We start from the raw sequence: 27,019 nt of genomic DNA, 5'->3' as shown, positions 1-27,019 counted from the left end.
AGCTAATAATTTTTAAGTTACAACTAAATAATAAATTTAATCATTCTAATAGTAATATTTATTATTTTAAGTATTTATTGTGAATTTGTGATAATCATAACTTTAAATTTATTAAAATTTTAATAGTTAATATTACTAATATTAATTGATATTAATATTAATAATAGTGAAATCGATAATGATATCAATAACATTAGTAATTAAATGTATTCAATTATATATATATATATATATATATACATATATATATATACATATATATATATACATATATATATACATATATATATATACATATATATATATACATATATATATACATATATATATATATATACATATATATATATATATACATATAATATTAATAATACAGATTTTAATATTGATAGTAAATAATAACAACTATCGATTCTATATATTATTTTACATTTTTACTTCTAATGATTAAGTTTGTATTTTATTTTTTTACATTATTATATATACTTATCTTCAATTTATATTTATATATACGTCTTTATTTACAACAATGGTTCGTGAATCGTCGGGAATGGTCGAAGGTCAATTGAATACATGGAACAGTTCAAAATTTTTGAGACTCAATATTACAGACTTTGCTTATCGTGTCGAAATCATATAAAGATTAAGTTTAAAATTGGTTGGAAATTTCTGAGTCGTCACAAGCTTTGGCGAGGTGCACACTTTGTGTGTACGTTATCACATGTGCTTGTGATGTGGATTATATAACCCCAAATGGCAAAGGGTTGATATTGAGTTGTGAATTGGATAACACTGATGATGTGGATTTGTATAATCCTCGGGATCGTGGGTTTTTGATTTGGGAAGTGGATCACGTGTGGATGCGGATTCACGATGACGTGTGTAGTTCGGTCATCTTATTGAGGTAGTAATCTCGTGTGGATGCTGATTTACTAAGGCTTATGTAGTTCGGCCAACCTCGATGTTGTTGTGTTATTGAAGATAGTAATCTCGTGTGGATGCGGATTTACTAAGGCTCGTGTAGTTCGGCCAATCTTCATTTTGGTAATCTTCATTGGTATTGGGTTAAGGGGTAACCTTGGGCGGTTTACGCTTTGTTATTATATTGTTGTGTTGTAGCTAACCCTGCGGGTGTATCTTATTGGCGTTGTACATATCGTTGTTGGTGTACTTATTGTTGACCTTGGATTGTTGTATAGCGATCGTACGGTATGCTTAGTTTAGCTTGCCTTTATGTTTGGATACTCCGGTATGTGCTATTTGTTTATTATCGTGTGGCCTGTCCATTTTATGCATATATATGTATGTAGTATATTCTCACTCACTAAGCTTTAGCTTACCCTCTCGTTGTTGATATTTTTATATGTTTGCATGATGACGGCTCGGGTAAGCGTGGGGATTAGAGATCTTGGCTAGGTTGCGTTAGAAGATCTTGCTTTTTAGACTCGATTAGGATTGCGTAGCGTATCCCCAATCACCATGCTCGGTTTTGTTGGACATTAAAATAGTCGGGTCGTGTATACCCGTTTGGATAATTAAACTTATGCATTAAACGTTTTAAAGTTGTCTAAACTTATTATTGTAATGGAAGTGTTTCAGAAATATAAATGGGACCTAAATGTTAACAATATTAATGTAATTTAAAGGAAAAAAATTTATGGGCCGGTAATCGACGGGTTGGGTCGTTACAAGTGGTATCAGAGAATGGTCTAAGGGATTTATGCGACTTGAGATAGGTGCCTAGACTTAGACTTTTGTATGTGCTTATTTGTTGCGGGACTTGTAGGTGAACGGGTCGGAATGGGAACTTGGTTAGTGCCTTAGCGTGTAGGTGAACTAACTAGGATTGTGGCTTGTGTTGTGATGTAATTCTTGCGTGTGTTTATATCGCGTAGAATTTTTGTTGTGTTGGTTCATATCATCGAGCGAGGCGGTCGTTGTACTAACAAGTTGATACGGCATGTGTGCGTAATAAGGACTTGCAAACCTTATTACGGGTGCAAATCGTGTCTACAAGTGATGTACGAAGAGTGTTTAGCAAGATGGGGCGGTGTTGTGCGTGTGGTTTTATACGTTCGTGGACTAATCGTTTTGCATTCTTTAGATTGACGACGCGAAACGAGATCGAGACGAATGACGATGAGTTTAGCACTAGAGTTGCGGTCGCTGTTGCGGAGCAAATGGGTGCATTTCGAGAAGAACTGGATATTAAGTATTCCGAATTTTAGAGTAGTAGTGAAATGGAGCGTTGTCTTAAGAGCTTCATGAGGACTAAACCCCTTATGTATGACGGGAAACTGGATCCTTAGGTAAGCACAACTTGGATCTCGGATGTCGAAGGGTGTTTTCGTACTATTGAATACCCTCCCGAGAAAAGGACAAGACTCGCTACTAGCTAGTTGCGGGGTAGGGCGAAGGATTGGTTGGATGGTAAGATTGACATCGTTGGTGGTGAAGCGTTTATGGGGTTATTGTGGCACGATTTTAAGAAGGAATTCTTCGAGGAGTTCCGGACGCAAGCCGATTTGGCGAAATTGCGCGATGAGTTGTGAAATTTGCGACAGGGATCTATGGACTTGAATACTCTCAAGACGACCTTTATGGCGAAGGCTCGTTTTTTCCCGGAGTATAGTGGAAATGATCGTATGTTGATGGAAGATTTCTATCGAACTTTGAATGAGGACTTGCAGAACAAGATTAGCATTAGTCAAGCGAAGTCGTTTGCGGAGTTATTCACGGAGGCTAGGGGTTTCGAATCGTATTCGCGATCAAAGGTTGGTGAACCTTCAAGTGAGAGAAGGGTTGTTTCGTATGGTGCTCCAAGTAAGAGAACTAAAGGCGCAAGCACGGGTTGTATACGGATGAGTATATCGGATTCTAGTGCGTCTAGGTGTTACAATTGTGGCGTGAGGGGTCACAAGTCTTGAGAATGTTCGGTGCCAAAGGGGGATGGCACGGTGTGCTTCAATTGCCAAGAAGAAGGACATCGTAAATCAGAGTGTCCCGAGTTAGCGGGGATGGGTGTGGTGAGAAGACGTTAAGGTACTTTTCGTTTTAATAAATATGTCCTTTGAATATTTATTTATGTGCCGATGCGTTCGGGTTTGTTAATTGCATCGTGTTGTGCGTATTATTGTTATGGGTGACATTCCTAATGGGATTATCCTACGGTGGCGTTTGGATTGACGGACGAAGGGATAAGACTTGGTGCAACCAAGCATTCCTTAGTGTTGGGAAATGTTTCTACCAAGCCATGGGAATGGGCTTTGGTATTCGGTTGTTAAAAGCGTGTTCGCTTTTGTGTTGAAGTTGATGAATCATGAGGTTCGACGGGTGGATAAAACCCTAAAGATCGAGTGTTTGATCTCGATGTATGTTGATAATGGAGTCTACGTGATGCGGTGTTAGGTGCCTCTTTCATACCTACTAGTGTGGTATTCGACTCCGATGGTATTGCGGTTACTTTGTACTTAGGGTAAGAAACCCTTAGGTGCTTGAGTGACGGTGTGGAAGTTACAAGTGTTAGAAACTCGATGATTGCTAGAGTGATACTTGTACGGTTTGGTAATTACGTCGGTCGAAGTAGCGAAGGATAATCCGAAATCCTTCGTATGCTCGAGGTTGGAGCAAGGTATTGTGATGTGTGTGGTTGTGAGATACTTTTATCTCGATGACGTGGTTATGGAACGGAGTTCTAAGTGGGGGAGTTTGAACTCTCGCACGAAGATGTTCTAGTGTATTGATATTGGACGATGCTCGTATGGATTCGGAGCTAGCGTTGAGATCTACGTTGGTCGATTGTGGTAAAAGTACGATTTGGAGTAAATTGTACTTATGGTTTTAGATTTTAAATTATCACCGAGGTGGTAATGTGGTAAATCTCATTTGGAGATAATGGACGTGTTTGACGAGCAAGGTGAGATCCCTCGGTTAAGGGATGTGTGTGTCGGATTCTCTTCTAGAGAATTATTATTTTGTGCCTATGTGCGATATAGGTGGTTCATGCTCGATTGTGGTGGCGTTGTGTACGCGTACGTATTGATGCGTGTGCAAAGATTCCAAGTGAGTGGAATAAGTATACGTGTATGTATATAATGTATTTATTTGTGTGGGATGGATATGCATTATCCTTACTACCCACGAGTTAGTGATATATGTCCTTGTACACTAACGGATTTTATGAATGGATATGTGTTGTCCTTACCACCCACGAGTTAGTGATATATGTCGTTGTACACTAACGGTGGTTATGAACGGATATGTGTTGTCGTTCTGCCCAAGGGTTAGTGATATAAGTTGTTATACATTAATGGTTGTTATGAACACCGATGGGAAATTCGAGTACCATTCCTGTGTTGAGATTTGGGATGTGAATCGCGTGTGGATGCGGATTCACGATGACACGTGTAGTTCGGTCATCTTATTGAGGAAGTGAGTCTCGTGTGGATGCGGATTCACAATGACATGTGTGGATGCGGTCATTCTTTTGGGATAGTGACTCTCGTGTAGTTCGGATTCACTAAGGCGCGTGTAGTTCGGCCAATCCCGATTGTTGTTGCGGTGGAGGTGGTGAGTCGCGTGTGGTGCGGATTCACTAAGGCGCGTGTAGTTTCGGCCAGCCTTCATGTGGTTAGTATTGAGAAGTATTGGTTGTTTTATACGCCAATGGTGGGGTCGTGAGGACCATGTTATGTGATTAGTGATGAAATAACCATGTTTCGCTCATAAGTTGTTACGGGTGTGACAATAGTCGATTTTTTACACCTTGGGATTTGCGTTGCCATAGTCGTTTGGGACGTTATCGGTTTTAACCGTTTGCTTATGATGTTACGATAGTTGCGTATGGGTCGTATTGCGCACTACAAGGGATGTTTAGTGATAAGTGTTATCCGTAAGGATTCGTTTTGTTCGGTCTTCATCGTTCGGGTTGTTGACCTTAGGTTGAGACTTGGTTGCTATTAGCATTGTACTTGGCAAGGGTACGCTAAGGGATTGATATTTCGGTAAGATATTGGTTGAGTTTTTCCCGATGTGAGGGATTGAGCAAGTTTTAGTGGTTGGGTTGTGGATTTTAATAAATCGCAGTCGACGATTTAGTTGTTAAGGGTAACTCTTTGAGAAGAATTGCCTAAAGGAGTTGGAAGAATACGTGGCGATTCCGCGTATTCTAAGTGATGGTTATAGACATCGGATGTTGTGTGAATTGCACGTCTCGGAATGCGTGCAAGTGTGTACTTAGTTAATGGATTAATCTTCGGGTTAATGGGAAATGTGTTGGAAGTCGGATTGGAACGATTGTTTGAGAACCATAGCATGTAGGTTCGGATTGGTTGAGTGACTAGGATCACGAGGACGTGATCGAAATAAGTGGGGGAGAGTTGTAAGATCCGTTTATTCGTACGACGTATAACAGATGTATATATATATATATATATATATATATATATATATATATATATATATATATATATATATATATATATATATATATATAGGGCGTACAATGGACTTGACGAGATATTATTCGAGATGTGACGTGAAGTCATGAATGTGTGTATGCATGGCGAGTTTATGGAAACGTTCAAGAATATATATATATATATATGAATATATATAGGTGTATCGTGTATGTACGACTAGTGTATGAAGGGTTTGAGACGTGTTCGTGTGTTGGGGTTCAAGTACGCGAGAAATGGACTGAGACCCATGTTAGGTCGCGGCGCGGCAATGAACGGGATTTAGGATCAGGAGCTCGATAAAATGGACCCCAGACCAAGTGTTATCTCACGGCGCGGAGGAAGAGGGCCGCGGCGCGGCACCTCTGGCAGTCTGGTTCCGGATTTCGTGATTTTAAGAGTTTTTAGGGGCATTTTGGTCATTTTGCGTGTGTGCCAGATTTGGGATCTTAAATCCCATCCGCTCATCTCATTTTCTTTATTTCTTTTTCCTTTTCTTCTTTATTTTCTCTCAAAACTTAAATACTTCAATTGATTCAAGGAGTGAGTTGGAAGGGAAGAAGCGGGATTCAATCTTTGGAGTAAGAACAAACCTTGTTCTCCTCGTTCTTAGCTACAAGGTGATACTAGTGGTAAGCTCTAACTCCGAAATTCGTTTTTGTGTTCATGTTCATATTTTAGGGGTTTTTGATTGTGAGTTCATAATGAAACCCCATTAGTTGTTAATGGAAGTTTAACACCAAGATTCGGGTTTATTGTTGATGTTGGCGGGTTTTGGGTTTGGTGTGCAAGTGTAAGCTTGTAAGACTTGCAAATGAGTGTAATCACTAGTATTAGTGATTATTGATGTATTGGAGACCATTTGGGTTCGATTGGTTGACTAATTTTAAAACGGGTCAAAATTAGGGTTTAGGTGTTAAAATGGGCAAGATAGATGTTTAACACTTATAATTCGGTTTGATTGGTGAATTAGGACCATTTTCATTTGTGTTAGTGATTATTGGTTAGTTTGGGCGCGGTTGGTGCTTGGAAGTGCATTTGGGTCGAAATTGCACTAAGTGTCAATTGGGTTGGTTTGTAAGTCCACCCTAATTGTGTTGTTGTATTTTTGAAAATGGAATAGGTACATTCCATCGGCGAGTTGTGGATTAATTCGGTGGCATTCATCAAGGCGACAAGGTGAGTGTTAATATCCTATGTGCATATGTATGTGTAGGATGGGTGCGGGTCGGGTGAAGTGGTTCTCGGTTATAGAGCCCACTTCACATATAGGCGGATTTGATGGACTTGTGTATAGGTCCAATTGGCACTGTTGTGCATTTTGGTTGACTAGCTTTGGCGAGGTGCACACTTTATGTGTACGTTATCACATGTGCTTGTGATGTGGATTATATAACCCCAAATGGCGAAGGGTTGATATTGAGTTGTGAATTGGATAACCCCGATGATGTGGATTTGTATAATCCCCGGGACCGTGGGTTTTTGATTTGGGAAGTGGATCACGTATGGATGCGGATTCACGATGACGCGTGTAGTTCGGTCATCTTATTGAGGTAGTGATCTCGTGTGGATGCGGATTTACTAAGGCTTGTGTAGTTCGGCCAACCTCGATGTTGTTGTGTTATTGAAGATAGTAATCTCGTGTGGATGCGGATTTACTAAGGCTCGTGTAGTTCGGCCAATCTTCATTTTGGTAATCTTTATTGGTATTGGGTTAAGGGGTTAACCTTAGGCGGTTTACGCTTTGTTATTATATTGTTGTGTTGTAGCTAACCCTCCGGGTGTAGCTTATTGGTGTTGTACATATCGTTGTTGGTGTACTTATTGTTGACTTTGGATTGTTGTATAGAGATCGTACGGTATGCTTAGTTTAGCTTGCCTTTATGCTTCGATACTCCGGTATGTGCTATTTGTTTATTATCGTGTGGCATGTCCATTTTATGCATATATATGTATGTAGTATATTCTCACTCACTAAGCTTTAGCTTACCCTCTCGTTGTTGATATTTTTATAGGTTCGCATGATGGCGGCTCGGGTAAGCGTGGGGATTAGAGATCTTGGCTAGGTTGCGTTAGAAGATCTTGCTTTTGTACTCGATTAGGATTGGGTAGCGTATCCCCAATCACCATGCTCGGTTTTGTTGGACATTAAAATAGTCGGGTCGTGTATACCCGTTTGGATAATTAAACTTATGCATTAAACGTTTTAAAGTTGTCTAAACTTATTATTGTAATGGAAGTGTTTCAAAAATATAAATGGGACCTAAATGTTAACAATATTAATGTAATTTAAAGAAAAAAAATTTATGGGCCGGTAATCGACGGGTTGGGTCGTTACAGTGGTATTGGATTTTGTTGTTGTTGTTGTTTTTTTTGGCGAATATATATATATATATATATATATATATATATATATATATATATATATATATATATATATATATATATATATATATATATATATATATATATATATAAATAGATCGTAAGATCCGGTGGAAATACAAAGAGCAGATCGTAATGATCCGTTGCGGGAGTACAAGGACACAAGTGACCAAGTACTATGATACTCGCTATGTGCGTACGACAAGTAGTGGACGTTAACATTGAAAGCAGAGCGAGCACAATTGAAACATACACTTGAAATAAAATGTGAAACAAAGTCCACCAAATCCAAACTAAAACATACAATAATACCCGATCCCGTATCCAATCCAAAGCCAACACTCCTCACCATCTGCGTAACAACCCGACTTTTTCCGTTTACTATCGTTACTTGTCCGTTAAGTATTTAACGGTGTTTACTTAGACTTTGTGTATTTAACAGAATTAAATGCATACTTGATCCTAGTGGATTACTTGAATTAATATGTTATATTAATTTATGAACTTATTTCGGGTAGCGAAATAACTAGAAAACGTTACGATTAAGTTAATCGTCTAGAAAGCTTTTCAGTTTACGGAACTCAGAAAAACGAAAAAATAATTATTTTTAATAATTATTGACTTTAAGAAAAACTAATTTAATTTATTATTTATTTAATGAATTAAATCCGGTGATTGCGTTTCAACGACTAGTTAACGTTCCAAAAACCCGGTACGGTTAACGGCACTCGAAACGGACCACGCGCGTACCAAGAATTAACGAAAACCGAGCCTGAGACCCCATAAAAGGGCCAATAAGCCGAATCCCCCTAGTGGGCTCCTTGTTTTGTAATTTTGGACTTGTTAATTGGGTCATTAGCTTTCTTAATTAGAGGCCATAACTATATATATTTAGAATTAAATCATAAACCCTCATCCTCCCCATTTGTTTAGTCAACAATTTGCTCTCCCCCTTGCTCCCTTTGGCCGTCGACATCCCCAACCCACAACCACCATCACCACTCAAAATTGGAACAAGTCTTGATGCTAAAAGTTGTTGCTTTGATCGTTCTACACGCACTAGTATCGATTAATTTTGTTTTTAAGGTATAACTCATAAACCTAATTTCTATAATTAAGTTTTTATGTCAATTACATAGTGTAATCAAGTCTAGTGCTCAATTAATGATGTTTTGTGTTGTCGTTTATCGTTTGATTGATCAATTGATGTTGTTTGCTTGAAAAACGAATTTGTATCTTAATGAACTGATAAAATTGACTTGTGATCTGATCTTATAATGTGTTTAGATGAAAAGGTATCGAGAAACCATTAATTTTGGACTTTGATTTCGTTTGATTTCGTTATCGTATGCTCAAGATATGCTTAATCGAAGTTTTGACTAGGTTATGTTCGTAATCTGAATTTTCTGATTTGTGTGTTTTGTGTTTTTTCTAATGAATTGTATACCATTGGCATCTTTGTGAAAAATCATGCATGTTAGACTCAAGATTTGTGTCAAAAGCTTTTGTAATGCTCCCGTTATGTCAAAACGAAGATTCGTGTTTTAAAGAGAGCTGAAAATGTTTTCGAATGTGAAAGAAATAACCTTGTGTGATCTAGAAATTGATTGAGGCTTTGATCTTCTGGATTATGCTATTTTATATGTTTCTTGATGTATTTTATTTGTATTCTAACTTCTGAAAACGTGTTTTGCCATGAGATATAGGCTTGGTCAAATGACATGTCTGTTTGTTGATTAAAATTGAAGAGTCTGTAAAGATTGGATAATCTGTACTAATTGGCTAAAGGAAAGTTTTTGATTATTTTATCACTAAAACTTTGGAGTGTTTTTAGTCATATCCAATTGGTCGTTCGTTAAAAGCTATTTTCAATATTTTATAAGAAATGTTCTAAAACTGATGCGCATGCTGAAACTGATTTGGTAAACTGTAACTAGACCTTTTTTGAAACCTGACTTTTAAACATCGTATGAGGTCCTGGAAGGACTTTTTGTAATCAATTTTGAGTCTAGTTGTGATTTGGAGTTTTCCATGATTTTAGGAGTTATGTGCTCAACGTTATACTTGATTCTTTCTACGATGTACGTATTTTAAAGACATGCGATAAACTGCGAATGTGCAATTTGCTAAACTACGAGCTATAACATGTTGTATGACCTAGGTTTGATATGTTGACCATGATTGAATGACCTACTAAGATTTTTGACTTTAGTTGACAACTTTGACCGAGTTGACTTTTGAATTGACTTTGGTTGACTTTTGTTGACTTGCTTGAACTAGTTGACTTTTAATTACATGTTGAGTCAGTCTGAGCACTAGGATTTTGCGTACACTATGGGTTGACATAGTGTGACCTATATGTATACTTAAGGTGACCTATTTGACTAGGTTGCGTTGTTCAGTTGAGATTGTTCAACTACAGTACGATTTTGCTAAGATCTTTCAGTGCATTTGCTAAGGTGAGTCTACAGTCCCTACTACGTTTTTCAGGGATGAGATAACATGCTTTTTACAAATGTTTTACATATTGAGCACAAGTAACTTAAACGCTATACATATGAGTTCAGATAAAAAATCCCTTAGCTTGATTATATTAATTACTTTACGTAAGCTCGACTTATAGGGACGGTACCGTTAGGTTTGACAAACCTCGCCTAAACATAGCAGGTGCTTATTTTGTTGTTTTTTTGTACACTTGATCGGTGTATGCTTAGAAAGGGTAAAGGGAAGACGTGTAGCGCTTAGCTATCCGCGGGTTAAAGTTTTATAATCAAGTGCTCATGCTAATGTATAATCTTTATGATGTTTTTCAGAAATCTTGTGGCCTAACTTACGAAATGCTTTACTAAACCTGTAGATTCACTCAACGTTTTTCGTTGACGTTTTGCATGTTTTTATCTCAGGTCCATAGAGGTAGTGCTTCCGCTTTACAAAAGTTGTCATGCTTGTTTGCTACTAAAACTGGATGGTGTCCAGCATATTTTATCACTTTTATTTCGAGAACACATATTCGCATTGAAAACGATATTTTAAATAATACTTTGGGTTTATGTCAACTACTTTATAGTTACATTTTCTTTAATAAATGACTTTACTTTCATATTTAATGCGAATAATTTTCGGAAACGTCTCATATAGAGGGCGTGACCGCTAAACTGTGAGACCAGAGTTAATACACCGTTAGTAGACTCTGACGAGGTATTACAATCCGCAACCCGAAACGCTCATCGGATAACCCAATAACACCTAACCCGAGGCCTGCACGCCGAGGCAACCTCTCGTAACCGATAAACCCCATGTAAACTCCAACGACACAAGAGAAACACAAGCCCACCAAGTAAATACAAATTGGCGTCCGGGCAGACAATAAGACCCTGAGAGAAAACCCCAACAAACATCAATTTTTCGATGTCGACAACGTCAACAACGTCGGCAACGACACCGAGCCTACCCGAATAGACTCAACGACGAGTTAAATGGAATGAACGAACAGACAAGCAGCAATCAAACAGCACCGGGCTTCGAATCAAACCGTAGAGAAACCAGGCCATCTCCATCAAATTTTCTGAGGATTTACAAACCCGCATAGACTTGTTGTTGTTTGGTCAAAATTAAATGTGAAAATGGAGGTTAAACATGTGAGTATGAATGGGTCCATGGTTAGATGGAAGAAGATAAAAGAATTCAAATTGGTAGCCGTTAATCGCAAAACCCAGACCCACCAAAAAATGTTCCGCAACCCTTCTCTTCTCTTCACTCACTTCCGCCACTTCCGCCGCCGCCACCACCACCACCACAAACTCCGCCACCGTTTCATGTCCACCATCTCACACACTCTCTCACACCCAATCTACACCATTTGGGCCGCCAACACCGGTCTCGGCAAAACCCTAGTTTCCACAGGTATCGCCGCTTCCGCCATCACCAATCCCCCATCCACCGTAATCTACATCAAACCCTTACAAACTGGTTTCCCTCTCGATTCCGACGCCGGTTTCGTCTACCGCAAAATCCCCCAAATTTTACACCACCGGAACACCCAATTATCCCTCCTAGCTTCTAACCAAACCCTAAATGCCTCCCTACCCGCTGCAAAATCGAAACTTGGTAACGATTTCAACCAAAATGAACTGTCTACTAAAAATGGGTTTGGTGAAATTGGGTTTTCCGAAGAGCGGAAAGTTGGTGGTGAAAATGGGTGTGAGTTGATATGTAAGACAATGTATGCGTGGGAAGAGGCGATTTCGCCGCATTTGGCTGCAGAGCGAGAAGGTGCGGTTGTTGCGGATTCGGATGTGTTGGAGTTGTTAAAAAAGTGTTTGAAAATTGGTGTGGGAGGTAGTAATAAAGGTAGTGTTTTGAGTTTGGTTGAGACAGCCGGCGGTGTTGCGAGCCCCGGATCATCTGGTTCGCTTCAGTGTGACTTGTATCGGTGAGCGAATGAGTGAATTTTGTTGATTTCTTTTATACTGCATTTTAAGCTATTTAAAAAGTTACATTGTTGTATAAAGTTTTAGTCTTTATTAAATTTGGGAATGTTTCCTAAAAATGGATATTGGTTCTTTTATTGCAGACATATTTGGCTCTTTTTAGAGTAAAATAAATGACTGAATATTTTACATGTGAAGATTTTCATGGTTAAAAATGTAAAAAAGATAAAAAGAATTGGCCTCTATACTGCTTTTTTAAGCTATTTAAAAAGTTTCATTGTTATATAAAGTTTTATTCTTTATTAAATTTGAAAATGTTACCCAAAATGGAATTGGTACCTTATATTGTTGACATGTTTGCCTTCTTTTAGGCTAAAATAAATGAGTGAATATTTACATGTGAAGATATTCAAGGTAAAAAATGTAAAAAGATAAAAACAATTGGCCTTTGCATTTGTGTAGGTACTGTTGATAACATGTATTGTATCCCCATTATTTCAACTTAGTTGTTATACAAATTGAAATGGGCAAATTATTGTGACTCACTATGTTATATGAACTTCATAATGATTTTTTAATGCTTTAATATAATGTACTCAAGTTGTTATATGATGTTTGTAGGCCATTTCGGTTGCCTTGTATTCTTGTCGGTGATGGAAGATTAGGGGGTATTTCGGGAACAATTTCTGCGTATGAAAGTCTTACATTAAGAGGTTATGATGTTGATGCTATCGTGCTTGAAGATCATGGCCTAGAAAATGAAGTGCCATTGTTGTCTTATCTGAGAAACAGGTGAAAAAACTTTCAGCTCTCTATATATTTTGATATATAGATTACACATTATGTTCTGTGTGGTTCTCTGTGTGTATATTTCTTGTTTATTTGGATGTCAATCCCGACTCATTTACTTATGCATTAGTGGGTCAAACGGGTAAATACTCAAATCGATTAAACAGGGTCGAAAGTCGCCAACCATGCTGTATAATGATAAAACCTTCTAATTTTGTTTTGTGATTTTGGACAATTTGTTATATGGTTATTTAAGTCAAATTGGCGTCCAATTATTTCTAAAAAGTTAGAAGTGACTCAGCACAACCTGTTATAACCCATACCACATTGTACACAAATTTGACCAACTATTCAAACTGCCTAGCCGCCCATTTTGATACCCCTGCTTATTCGCTCTAAACTTGCTAAGAACTTAAGTTAATTTTAACTTTATTTTTATTTTTTCATTTGAAGGGTCCCGGTTCTTGTTCTTCCATCAATCCCTAAAGATCCCTTAGACAACTTGATGGAGTGGTTTGACGAATCACAAAGTGTTTTTGACTCCCTGAAGGAGATAACGATATCATCATTTCAAAAAAGAACGGAAAGATTACATGAAATGCCAAAGAAGGCACAGGAGATCTTTTGGTGGCCTTTTACTCAGCACAAACTTATACCAGAAGAAAAGGTCACAGTCATCGACTCTCGATGTGGAGAAAACTTTGCAGTTCACAAGGTTACTTACTGTACATGTTATGTTTTCTTTAAAATTTCGTTCTTACTTATGAGTAATGTTGGGAAATTTCGTCTAATCTGAACTCTTATTCCTGTGCAGGTGGAGGATGAGGGTTGTATTACTCAAATGTTTGATGCTTGTGCAAGCTGGTGGACACAGGGACCTAATGCTGCTTTACAGGTCATTTTATGATTTTTGTGTATCATTTAATCGTTTCTTTATGAAACAATGTTATATCAAGATCTTTCACTTGCTAAGTTTATATCAATGTTCATTATCTAACTTGAATCATCAATTAAGTTTTCACTTAATCACTTCTATTCAAATATATTTAGTTGGTTAAAGGGCAACTTTAAAGTTTTTCTTAAATGTGCTTACTTGTTTAGGTGGGTTCAGATTAAGCTGGCACGGGATATGGGTTATACTGCTGCGAGGTTTGGGCACGTAATGTTTCCGGAGAATGTTTACGAGCCAGCCCTCGAATGTGCCGAGCTCTTGCTTCAAAGTGTAGGAAAAGGTTGGTTTTATTTATATTTATAATCTTACATATGCGTCTGCGATGACATCATTTACTCATGTAATTGTTACAAATTATGTTTAAATTAATTTTTTTTTAGGATGGGCTTCTCGAGTATACTTTTCAGACAATGGTTCTACAGCAATTGAAATTGCACTCAAGATGGCATTTAGAAAATTCTTGGTCGATAATGAATTGCTTTTGAATATTCCTCAGGATAACACTCTTGATAGCCGTATCGAGCTTAAGGTATATCTTTATACTTTCTCAGCGTATTTAACCGTTTTATTCACGGTTCGAATCTCGTCTAACCAACTAAACTCGTGTTGGTAATCATACTACACGTTAGGTTTTAGCTCTTAAAGGGTCTTATCATGGAGATACATTGGGTGCTATGGAAGCACAGGCCCCATCTCCCTACACTGGTTTTCTGCAACAGCCATGGTAAATTTACTTATTTTTGTTTTTCTTTCAATATACTATATATAATATATACTATTATTTGTTAAATTATTGTTTTGTTACAAAGTGCTGTTTGGTCAAGCAGTACCTACTATTGTATGTTAAATAATTGTTATTGTTATTGTTATGTTACACCGTGTTGTTTGGTCAAGTAGGACCTTCATTGGCATCTTGTTACTGAACGGTTGCGTTACAAGTTGAAACTTCTATTACTACATTTATAACTAATATTACCATTCGTAGGATCAGTTATAACTTTATAATCAGTCAAGTACTTCTTTTTGAGTTTGAGAAGTACTAGTGTTGAAGTTTCGTTAATATTTTACTTACTTGTGGGCAGGTTCATACATTAAATGTAGTTATTGCACTATTAGCAGGTTGGGTAACAGGTCAAAATAAGATGCGGGTTGAGACAGATCATCTTTTAGTTTTGGTCAAAACAGGTTGGGCTGAAATGGGGTGACCTAAACACTTTTTTGGTCCCTTATTTAACTTTTTTCACAAATAATTATATGTTAGTTATGACTTATGATTACGAAAGCAGTACTATTATTGATGTTGCTAAAATCTTCTGACTTGTTTGCTAAAATCTCTTAAGTGGGCCGAACTCTAGTTTTCAATAGTCGCTTTAAAGATGTTATTAATATAAACTTGCAGGTATACTGGAAGAGGCTTATTTCTGGACCCACCATTGGTTTCTATGTGCAACGGAGTTTGGAAAATAACTGTTCCTAGAAACATTCATGCTAAAGATGTGATTTTGGAAGATACATTAAGTAAAGTCTTCGTTCGTCACTTTTACTGTGTTCGATAATCTTCATTCTTTTGTTTTTTAACGACTTGTTTTTTCAATAGCTTTTAGCTCTCATGAACAAGTTTTTAACAAGAGCAGAGATGATTCAAGTCTCGCTTCCATATATTCAACATATATATCAGACGAGTTGCTGCTAAGTTCAGGATCAACAAAATCTTCTCATGTCGGCGCGTTAATTATAGAACCAGGTAAATTCCGGTTTAAACTATTCAACGTCACATTCAATATGCACATCCAAAGAACCCTAATATTGCGATATTTTTATTGCATAACATCGGCATTTGTATCTTCATAGTGATACAAGGAGCTGGTGGCATGCTGATGGTCGATCCGTTGTTTCAGCGCGTACTTGCGAAAGAATGTAAAATTAGAAAAATTCCAGTTATTTTCGATGAAGTTTTTACCGGGTTCTGGCGCTTAGGAGTGGAGGTTGGTTTATTTTTCTTTAGTGGGCCCCAGGCTTAACTGTATGGGTAGTCATATACCCACCATTACATTTGATAAATCCATTAAGGTGTGCATTAAATCAGTGTATAGTACAACCGGTTAATGCACAAAGTTGTTGGATTTATAAATTATTGGTGGAAATATCATCACTCTAACAGTATTGGTGGCAATTTTGACTCGTATACATAGTAATAGTACGAGTCTTCTTCGGTTGTGTTTATCTCAAAAGATCGAAGTCAAACTGGGTGAGTTAAAAAGGTTTGGTAAAGGAACAGGTCAAATGATTGTACGGGGCAGAGTCAGTTGTCACCCAAAGTGTATTTTTAACCCAGGTGACATCATAAATCGCTTTATTTAATTGCTTAGATTATTATCTGTGTGATAAACTGATAATTTGGATTGTTGAGTAATCACTAAATGGAAAAATAGTTACTGGTCAACCAGGACCGAACTAAAAGTTGCTGATTTAGACTCGTCACCCGACCCGCCAGAAGTGTCCATCTTATATCTATACTTACTAGCCTTGATTCTATTCGTTTGTGTTATAATTGAGCAGTAAATGATATGTTTTGTTTCAGTCGGCTGCAGAGTTACTATTCTGCAAACCAGATATAGCCTGTTTTGCAAAGTTAATGACAGGTGGCGTGATACCGTTGGCTGTTACTTTGGCAACAAATGATGTTTTTAAATCGTTTGTTGGAGATTCAAAGGTACTTATTGATCTCGTATTCCCACTTCATTTTGCTCGTTGCTTGAAAAAATGATCAACTGTACCTTTTTTGTGGCAGCTAAAAGCTCTTCTGCATGGACACTCGTATTCAGCGCATGCTTTAGGGTGTGCAGCAGCTTGTAATTCCATTAAATGGTTCAAGGACCCTCAAACAAACCCTAATTTAGCTCCAGAACAAAAGTTTTTGAGAGAGGTACTTAGAAGCTCAATTAACCTGTCGACAATTACATAATTACTCTCCGTAAACATATTTTGTCATTGAATTTAGTTCACAAGATTTATGATAACTAATGCTGTTAAATATCATAAAATATTTTTTTTATCGTATCTGGTTATTCATGCAGTTATGGGATACAGAGGTAGTGCGAATGATCTCATTTCATCCAGCAGTGAAAAGAGTAGTTTCATTGGGAACTCTCTTTGCTGTAGAGCTTCAAGTAGGAGACGATGATGCCGGGTGTGTACTTTTATGACCTTTGCTTTATTTTCTGTATATATATGTGTGTGTGTGTGTGTGTGTGTGTGTGAGAGAGATAGAGAGAGAGAGAGAGATACTATATAATGTGTAACGATGTATGGCTGTGGTGGGTTGCTTTCTTTTGCGCCTCACTCGTGAAATTTCCAAATCATGTAAAATACAAACTACTATTAAGTTAAAAGAATCAGTAATATTGTAGATCCAAGATGTGTTGAGTAATGTAATTTAAAATTTGCGAAAGTTGCAATATAACTTATAAAGCTTTCATAGATTGATTGACAGGTATAGAAATAATAATTGAAATATAGATATAATTGATCAAGTAGGATGGCATAAGAAGACTGAACTATAAGACTCGCATAGAAATATGTAAGCGGATTGTCAATTGTGTCCCTATGCTATGGTTGAAGCTTGCAGGTGGCAAGATGGATGTGTCAGATGGGTTAGGTTAATGGTCAAAATGGGTATGGGTTGAAACACTTTGGGTTGGGATGGCCTGTTAACACCAATTTTCCCGTTCTTTTAATATTGAACTATTACTAGAAAACAATATTATTACAGTAGTAATATAACTTTGAATTGAATGAAAATATATAAGAATCTGTATTCATTCATGTGACGATCAACTCATTTAGCTGATTCCCCTATTATTCGATTTTTACTGTATCTTATTTTACATCTGTTTGAAAATAGTATAGTAACAATCAGTTTATATGGGTCAAGCTTGATGCATCTGATATCTAGTATTTCGCCCATGCTGAATCTTTTAATCGATGTGTATATAATAGGTACACATCACGATGTGCAACGTCTTTACTTGAAAAGCTTCATGAAGATGGGATATACATGCGGCCCCTGGGAGATGTGATTTACATCATGTGTGGGCCATGCGCATCCCCTCAGGTTTGTTTGCGAATGCTGAATACATTCTACGCAAGACTTGGTGAGTTTTGGCAAGGAAAGATACAAAATGCTCGTGAAGTACAATCCTAATTGCTGAAACGTGACCCTTGTGTCTATCATTGAAGACGCCGCGCACCTAGGACGAAATATGGTTTACAGGGGGTTTGTTGTTATTCTATGGATGTTTTGTGTGTCTATATGGTGTTTGAGGTTGTAGAAGTTAAAAGGATACATGAGCCCGCATATGTAAGTTTTTAGTATGGTTGATCCCATACAGTTGTTTATGTATGATCACAATTCACAAAGAAAGACATCATGAATTAAATGCTACTTTTAAGAGTACACACAGTCGATACTTTCGCCTTTTTCCAAAATCCGACGCCGAGCCACCAGCGTCGATGACTCTGGCGTTAATGCTCAACATCACCCTTCAGTGTCGTCTCCACGACTTTGAATTTGTACAGAACCACTACCCACTGAAAAACTGTATCGCATCAAACCAAAAATCTCAAACAAAAAATGTATAATTTTATTAAATCGAGTACTGAACTGATTTATGAAAGCATTACCGGTTCGGGTTTTACTTCGGTACCGATTTAATCAATATTATACCCTATGGAACCATAAAGTTAGCTTTCGTTAACTTACATGTGAAACTTTTATTTTTTATTTTTTTTCATTCGTAAACTATACAATTGACTATGAGTTTGAAAACAGTTTGCGTTCATTAGTATTTATTAACGAATATAAGCATGGATCATTAAATCTCGAAAAATTCACTTGCATATGTGAAGTAGACCAAAAAGCCGTACACATTCATTACTTCAGTATTCACGTTCGATTTTCGTTACTGAACCGAATAATACCGAACCCGAGCTTCTCCAAATCAAGCACCGAAATCGAATCTAGTTCGATTTTAAGTACTGATATCAATACATATTCAATATCAATTAAGTTTTAATATTTCGAATATTTTGCTCGTGACTACATTTTATTTTTAATATAAAAAATGAAGAACCAACATTTTATGAACCATTCTTTTTAACTTCCTTAAAGTTAGGTAAATGGCAATTACCCCTCTTCTTTTAATGAGCAATCACACATCACACATCACACAATTAGTAAAAAGATCTTCAATGAAAGAAATAAAAGTTTTAATTAATTATTACAGTACTTAATAATTAAAATTAAATAATGTTAAAAAAAATATTAGTAAAATATATGGTCTACAAAAAGCCGGGCCGGATGCGGCTTCACTGCTCAGCTACGACCGCCATCCCTCATCCTCCTCCACCATGACCACCACCGCATCCGTCGCACTCTCTTCTCGTCCCCGTCGTTCCGTATTTCTCGGTGTCGACGTTGGCACTGGCAGCGCTCGCGCAGGTCTCCTCTTTCGCCTTTTATTTATCTGTTGTATAAAATAGAGAATTCTAATGATTTTCTAAGTCAAGCAAACTATTTACTATTTACATCGCATGTTCTATCTCTACAATTATATAAAAACTAGTATATATATAGCTTATTACTGTACCCTAAAGATGTGTGGACGGAATCAGGATCAAATTAATAAGAAATTTGGTTCACTATTTTTGTAACGTTTGATTCACTACTTTACATATTTTAACATGCTCACAAAAATTGTAAATCATCAATCAACGTTACAAAAGTAGTGAATTAGTTTACTTCTTATGTTTATTATAAGCTTATTAATGTATAGTAAGCATGTGTAGATTGCATTAGGGAAAAAAAAAAAAAAAAATAATGATATCCGTGAGAAACTTCAGTAGCAAACTAATTCACTACTTTTTGTAGTGTTGATTCTGAATTTTAGCGAGTCTGGTCAGTAATTTGAAGTAGTAAATTAACGTAACTTAAGCGGTGAATCCGTTTTCTTCTCATGGTTCTCATATATATTTAGCTTCTTATTAGTTCCTAAGGCCTGAGCCTCTACTGATATGCATATTCAGCTTCTTATTGAATCTTAAATCACCACAAAAAGAGGTCTAGAATGGCAACTGTGCAGTTTTTTGGTATGTGGTATTAACTGCAGTATTTATAATACTTTGATTGTTGTAGGTCTTTTTGACGAGGCGGGGAAACTATTGGGCTCTGCTAGTAGCCCGATACAAATTTGGAAAGAAGGCGATTGTGTTGAGGTGATTAGGGATAGCTTCTTGATTGTTGATTTAATCGTGAAAGTATCATGCATAGATGTTTACGAGATCGTATCTAGTATCATATATTTTATAATGCTGCAATTGATGTTCTCAAATTGGTTTGTGTTTAATTTGGATTTATGCTTTGCAGTTCTAGCTTCAGTAGAAAGAATTCTACTTATTGTGAACAACGATAAAAGTTTCAATAACTTTGTTAAATGTCACATTTTATTGTTAAAATTTAGCTGGTTATATGTTGAAGTAGAAAACAAAATAGTGATTGTATTGTTTGTATGCTAAAAAAATAATACACATGATCTTTGGTTTCAATATATCATTACATCTCTACATGATAATAATTTTTTTTTATTTTTTATATGGAAATTTTGCAAGTCCAGCAATCTTCAACTGATATATGGCTTGCAATCTGCACTGCTGTTAAACGGGCGTTATCTCTTGGGGATGTTGCTGGTGAAGAAGTAACTGGGATGGGTTTCGCAGCTACATGTTCTCTTGGTTAGATCATGCTAATTTTGTCATATATGAAGCTAGTTAGGTGACAATTTGAACCACTTTACTTATTGATGAGCTGATGTGGGTCTTGTTTTATCTCTAGCCGGTCAAACTTGTATATATAAACAAAGTTTTTCTAAAATGTGAACAAGTCAAACATATGAAATTCACCGAAGTCTGTTTTTGTGCATGCAAGAATATTAACTTTTATATAAAAGATTCAGATTGATACTACAATCTTATAAATCTTAACTAATACAATAAGTTTGTTTACATAATATCAGTAAAATTATTAGTATCATCATTAATTTCTATTGACTTTCAAAGTTTCTTTGGGTAAACCCTAAGATTCACTCGGCCCATCTTGACCAATAGTTGAGAATCATCCAACCGAAATTGTTTTAACCCATTTAGCAACCTGCACAAAGCTCCCATATTTGTCACTTTTATTACTTGGATATATTATTGTAATTTCTGAGTTGATCCCTTGTGCAGTTGCTGTGGATTCTGAAGGTCAGCCTGTTTCAGTTTCATTGAGTGGTGATACAAGAAGAAATGTAATAGTATGGATGGACCATAGAGCTGTAAAACAAGCCGAAAAAATAAATTCCTGTAAATCACCTGTCTTACAATACTGTGGTGGTTCAATTTCTCCTGAAATGCAGCCACCCAAGGTATTTAAGTCAAGCTAAATCATAAGCAAAATCTGTTTATACAACTGATTCAGATAAACAGTTCTAGATGGTTATATACTTATATTCCTGCTATTGTAGCTTTTGTGGGTGAAAGAGAATTTGCAAGAATCTTGGTCGATGACGTGGAGGTGGATGGACTTGAGTGATTGGTTGTCATATAGGTAAAATCATGAATCTTTTTTTTTTTCTCTTGCTAATCCAACCAAGACATCTTTTTTTTTTTTATGTAAAGAAGTTTTAAAAACTTTTAATGGTTTCATGTATTTTTTTAGAGCAACAGGAGATGACACGCGTAGTATGTGCACAACAGTGTGCAAATGGACGTATTTGGGTCATGCACATATGCAGAACATTAATGAGAACAGCTCCCGGAATATGGAAGCATGTGGATGGGATGATGATTTTTGGGAAGAGATTGGTTTAAGTGATCTTGTGGATGGTCATCATTCAAAAATAGGTATGTTTTAATTAGAGTACAGGTAGCAATTTTGACCCATTTATATTCAAATGGGTTGATTTGGGACTTTAAGTTATGAACGATCCTTATTGATCAAATGAGTTCCATGGTTACCCGATTTCAAGCTAAACCCATTTCTATTACTTTCAAATTTCATCTTGAAATTCTGTGAGATTATGGAAGTATATAATTTAGGAAACTACACCTTATGTGTCCTGTTCTGTTTTTTTTTTCATAATCTTAAAAGTACTTTTAGCAAAGGGTAAAACCAACCCTGTGGAGCCCCCCGTCGATTGGTCCCACAACCAACGCAGGAGAGGTAAATCGTGTAACCCGAGGTTAAAGGAATATGAGGATTATATGTCAGGAGTGGGATTTGAACCCATACCCTCTAGATAGATTAGGAAACTTATGTTCACATTTGATAGCTTGTAGACTTACGGTATGAAAGCACATTGTATGTTTCTTCTAATATTTCTCTCCGATTGAAAAGCTGATCTTTCTGTTTGATTGTTTGATGTACAGGAAGGAGTGTAGCTTTCCCTGGTCATGCTTTGGGCGGTGGTCTGACACCCGATGCTGCGAAGGCAAGAAATTTTGTAATGGAGAATTCACATTGATTTTCAACTGGCGTTTCAATTGAGGTTCATTAATTAAGTAAACAAAATATACAGTTAGAAGAATATAAATGCTCTTGCTCTGATTTCTAAAGGCTTCGAATGATGCTTTAGATGTATTTCCACTCCTAAAATATGTTTTAAATTATTAAGATATCAAAATAGGCCGGTCGGGTAAGTGGTCTAATGGATTATTTGAATCGATTGAAGTAGGTCTGGTTAGATTGGCGCCATATGTAAGATGTTATATCTTTTGCAGAGTAGTTAATTGGTCTGTCAAACACAAGCTGAAGTTATTAGATTCACTACTGATCTTTTTCTTTGTGTTATCTAATCATTGTGAAGGGTTTATGATTTGAAATATACAAATTGAGTTGCCTTCAACCAGTTTTGATTGTTGCCTTTCAAGCTCATTTATTGACTTTACCCGTTTGACCTGTTAGAGATAATACATAACCAAAATCGGCCCCCAAAAACTTTCAGGAGTTGGGTCTTTTAGCCGGTACTCCAGTAGGGACTTCACTTATTGATGCTCATGCTGGTGGCGTTGGAGTGATGGAAAGTGTTCCTAAAGATGAAACTAATGGTTGTTCTCCTTCATTTTTACGTTGTCGCTTGTTCGATCTTAATGAAATGCAATTATTATGTTTTATCGTTCTGACTCTATATTTTAATCCAGAGTCTGATGATGATGCTATTTGCCGGCGTATGGTTTTAGTATGTGGAACTTCTACCTGTCATATGGCTGTCTCAAGAACCAAATTGTTTATACCAGGTGTTTGGGGGCCATTTTGGTCAGGTATTTTTTCCGAACGTAATTCGTTAAAGTCATAACACATTACAATAATGTATTATTGTTCCTCTTGTATATTTATACGGAATAATAGTTTTTCTTTTCTTGTTTATGAATATATGCAGCTATGGTTCCTGAGTATTGGCTAACTGAAGGTGGTCAGAGTGCGACTGGGGCTCTATTGGATTATATAGTTGATAATCATGTTGCGTCTTCACATTTAGCAAATCGTGCTGCTTCCCAAAGTAAGAGTTGATTATTTACTAGAAAGTTGAATTTTTTATGTTACTTGGTAATGTAATTTTGATGCTAAAGTTAGTTAGAGTGACTCGTTTAATTAGCAAAAGTTAATGATGTATTTGATAAGAGTTGGCAAGAAAGAATATAGACTTTCTATTGAGCACTTGAGCGTCTTTTTAACTTATAAGAAACGAGAAATATGTAAGTTCTGATATTTGAATGCCGTCACGCTTGTTCAATTTGGATGTGAGTGCTTTCCTTTTTTTCGTACTGTTATGTTTCTGTTTATATTTAATTATGTTTTGCTGAAGGAAATCTATTTCATATAAGATGTTTCTCAATTTATGTAAATCTACCAGATATTTCTCTCTTTCAAATGTTGAATGACCTACTGGCACAAATGATGGTTCGCATCGGCACTCCGTTTATCGCTGCTTTAACGGCTGATCTACATGTTCTTCCAGATTTTCATGGTAACAGGTAACTATAGCTGTAGAGCATATTTGTTAGATGTGATAATATGTACTGGTTGGATAACAGCTATAGTGGGCACTACACACGTTCGGCCCAAAAATAATCTCATTAATAATAGTGTGTCAAATTTGATACTATTAAGCTATATTTCAGTATCGGAATAATTTTTTTTTGTTGAAATGATTTAGGAGGTTTTATGCATTAATAATTAGCTTTACATGACTTGCAATTCATTTTTCTTTCAAGTTAGTCATCTTATATCAATGTTTGACCCGTTTCAGATAGATATAACCAGAATCGGTCAATCCACAGATAAATTGCTCGAGATAACCACGTTCAGATATTTGTTTCTTTATCTGGTCTCTAAGTTTAACTATTTTTCTTAGGTCACCCATTGCTGACCCAAATGCAAAAGGAATGATTTGCGGTTTAAATCTTGATACAAGTGAACGACAGTTAGCACTTCAATACTTGGCCACTGTACAGGGTCTTGCATATGGTACACGTCATATCATAGAGCATTGTAACGAGCATGGGCACAAAGTAAGAATGATTTCATTATGTTTATATATATTCATTAAAGTTTTCTGATTAAATGATTAGATAATTCCGAAGCTGTTGATGCACTTTCTCCCGTTCCTTGTGTATTTGTTTTCAGATTGATACGCTGTTCGCTTCTGGTGGACTTTCAAAGAATCAATTGTTCGTCCAAGAGCATGCTGACATCATCGGTCTCTCTCTCTCTCTCTCTCTCTCTCTCTCTCTCTCTCTCTCTCTCTCTCTCTCTCTCTCTCAGGAAATAAAATTGAAGCCTAATACAATCACGTAGAAGTGGCTTTTACGGCCTATTTACTCAGGACTGTGTCAATTTAACGAGTCGAATAAATGAAATCAGTTAAAAGGGGAATGGGTCAGTTGTGCCGAACGGATTCAAAGCTGCCTTACCTATGTTTAATTCATATGACCTCTATGTTTAGTTTCAACAGTTATAAATTGTTATCCTACCAATATTGTTTGTGTAAATTTTAATCGGCACATTAATTGTTTCTCAAAAAAGTCGGATAGCTTAAAGATCTAATTAGAAAAGAAAAGGGGTCAAATGGGTTAAAAAACACATGCGCCAAATGTATTTAGTTTCACTCAAAATTTTAAATGCTACGACCTCCTGTAATAATTATACGGAGTATCTGTAATCATAGTTAATACCATAATAATTTGTAAAATTAAATATAAATGGATATATCAAGTGTTAATGGGTCAATAACTCAATTTGATCTGACCTGACCTCATTTTGAGTCATACGAAAGAGTAACCAGTTTTTACCTGAACCTGTTATGGTTATCCGGACTTGGTTATACAGGTTGTCCTATAATCCTTCCACGAGAAAGTGAATCGGTGCTATTAGGTGCAGCCATTATCGGTGCTGTTGCTGCAAAGAAATATCCTAGTCTCAGAGGGGCCATGAAGGCGCTCAATGCAGCTGGTCAGGTATGTAATTATCAGCAGCTTAGAATATATATGCGATCAATGATGTGAAGATTGAAATGGGTTGAATTAGCCACCTACAAAAACTGAAGGAATGTGTCTTTTTTCTTGTATTTACAGGTCATCCATCCGTCAAAAGACCCGAAATTGAAGAAGTATCATGATGCTAAATACCGCATATTCAGACAACTATATGAACAACAGCTTTCTCATCGTTCAATCATGGCTGAGGCCTTGTCTTAAATACTCTATGTGGCTGTGTTAGACGAGTTTGCTTACTGAAATTTGATTATATAATCGCTTTTTCATTTTGGTATCAAACAATGTATGTATCTATCAACTTGTGAAGTACTACTATACTGCATTACTCTCTTAACCACTTGAATATACATCTTTACAAGGTTCGGAGAAGGTATAAGGGCCGTTCAATGGCCAGACTATAGACGTCAATGAATCGAATTTGAATTGGATAGATTTGAATTGGGTGACTGTATATGTATATCCAAATTCATTTGATTTTTCATCCATGTACTAAAATTACAAATTATTTGTTTACACGCATATTCAGTGGATTGAGTGGCTATCTATTGCTCACATTAATCAGATTTGAATCGGTTGACTTTATATTTATGTCTTAATTCATTTATTTTTGTTTATCCATATACTATATGTCTATACTACAAATTATCTATCTACACTCGTATTCAGTAGATTGAGTGGATATTCATTTTATTTTTTAAAAAATGTTAAATATACTGGCAAATTCTATCAAGACAAAATTACTCAAGTCGTCCTTAAACTTATACCAAAATCACTGGCGTCGTCCTTAAAGTTTTTTTTTTGCTGGGGTCGTCCCTTTACTTTAAAAAAATAACGCTCGTCGTCCTTCCGTATAGTTGCCGTCTCTTTTTCCGTTAAGCTGAAGTCATGTGCCAAACATGTGAGGGTAATTCCGTCATTTAGTCTCCTTTTTAGTTTTCCATGAAAGAAGACATGTACCACATGTTATATCCTTTGTACCCTTTCCCACCCATTTCATCTGCAAACTTCATCTTCTCCTTAAAATTTCAAACCCAGATTCACTTCACTGACTTAAAATATTAAAACAAAATTAAATAACAAACCCAAATTCACTTGCTCAAAATCAAGACAAGAAACCAAATTATTTTTAAAAAATCAACCCAAATCACTTCACTAGTTCTTTGTTACTTCATTTACTCAAATTCTTCAAATCACATATTTCCTACCTATTATTTCACTTACTCAGATTTTAAAAGGGGAGAAATACTGATATTAACACAGTAAATTCCAACGAACACCAAATTCAAACACTAAAATGCAAACACTTGTAGATTAGAACTATATAATGTAAAGAAAAAAAGAGGTAGTACTTGCAACAAGTCTTATTAACTTTAACTTAACTAAACTGAGATCAGATGCACCTCAATAACACAATTAAT

At 36.3% G+C, this 27,019-nt stretch overlaps 2 protein-coding genes across 3 annotated transcripts; both read left to right on the top strand.

The window, feature by feature from the left end:
* The first annotated feature begins 11,569 nt into the window (after positions 1 to 11,569).
* On the top strand, positions 11,570 to 18,432 carry LOC139890658 (bifunctional dethiobiotin synthetase/7,8-diamino-pelargonic acid aminotransferase, mitochondrial). Its single transcript, XM_071873562.1, has 14 exons — positions 11,570 to 12,273; positions 12,893 to 13,063; positions 13,514 to 13,775; positions 13,875 to 13,955; positions 14,172 to 14,292; positions 14,393 to 14,541; positions 14,642 to 14,736; positions 15,412 to 15,530; positions 15,610 to 15,756; positions 15,864 to 15,997; positions 16,594 to 16,725; positions 16,804 to 16,938; positions 17,090 to 17,202; positions 18,012 to 18,432. The coding sequence occupies exons 1-14, from the start codon at positions 11,570 to 11,572 to the stop codon at positions 18,214 to 18,216; spliced, it is 2,568 nt and encodes an 855-aa protein (XP_071729663.1). The 3' UTR covers positions 18,217 to 18,432.
* A 946-nt stretch (positions 18,433 to 19,378) lies between these two features.
* LOC139890657 (uncharacterized) lies at positions 19,379 to 26,183 on the top strand. 2 transcript variants are annotated; one of them, XM_071873560.1, is made up of 15 exons: positions 19,379 to 19,512; positions 20,206 to 20,285; positions 20,684 to 20,801; positions 21,294 to 21,472; positions 21,572 to 21,654; positions 21,766 to 21,950; positions 22,476 to 22,537; positions 23,051 to 23,153; positions 23,247 to 23,366; positions 23,486 to 23,605; positions 23,960 to 24,080; positions 24,461 to 24,617; positions 24,733 to 24,805; positions 25,435 to 25,562; positions 25,680 to 26,183. In XM_071873560.1, the coding sequence occupies exons 1-15, from the start codon at positions 19,422 to 19,424 to the stop codon at positions 25,800 to 25,802; spliced, it is 1,743 nt and encodes a 580-aa protein (XP_071729661.1). In that variant the 5' UTR covers positions 19,379 to 19,421; the 3' UTR covers positions 25,803 to 26,183. The 2 variants fall into 2 exon arrangements, with proteins under 2 accessions (XP_071729661.1, XP_071729662.1); XM_071873561.1 differs by lacking the exon at positions 19,379 to 19,512 and having other exon boundaries at positions 20,268 to 20,285; positions 20,679 to 20,801.
* Positions 26,184 to 27,019: the final 836 nt, after the last annotated feature.

The sequence above is a fragment of the Rutidosis leptorrhynchoides genome, chromosome 2, assembly GCF_046630445.1.
Source record: "Rutidosis leptorrhynchoides isolate AG116_Rl617_1_P2 chromosome 2, CSIRO_AGI_Rlap_v1, whole genome shotgun sequence".
Classification (NCBI taxonomy): Eukaryota; Viridiplantae; Streptophyta; class Magnoliopsida; order Asterales; family Asteraceae; genus Rutidosis; species Rutidosis leptorrhynchoides.
The sequence above is the reverse complement of the archived record's forward strand: the minus strand, read 5'-3'. Positions and strand labels throughout refer to the sequence as shown.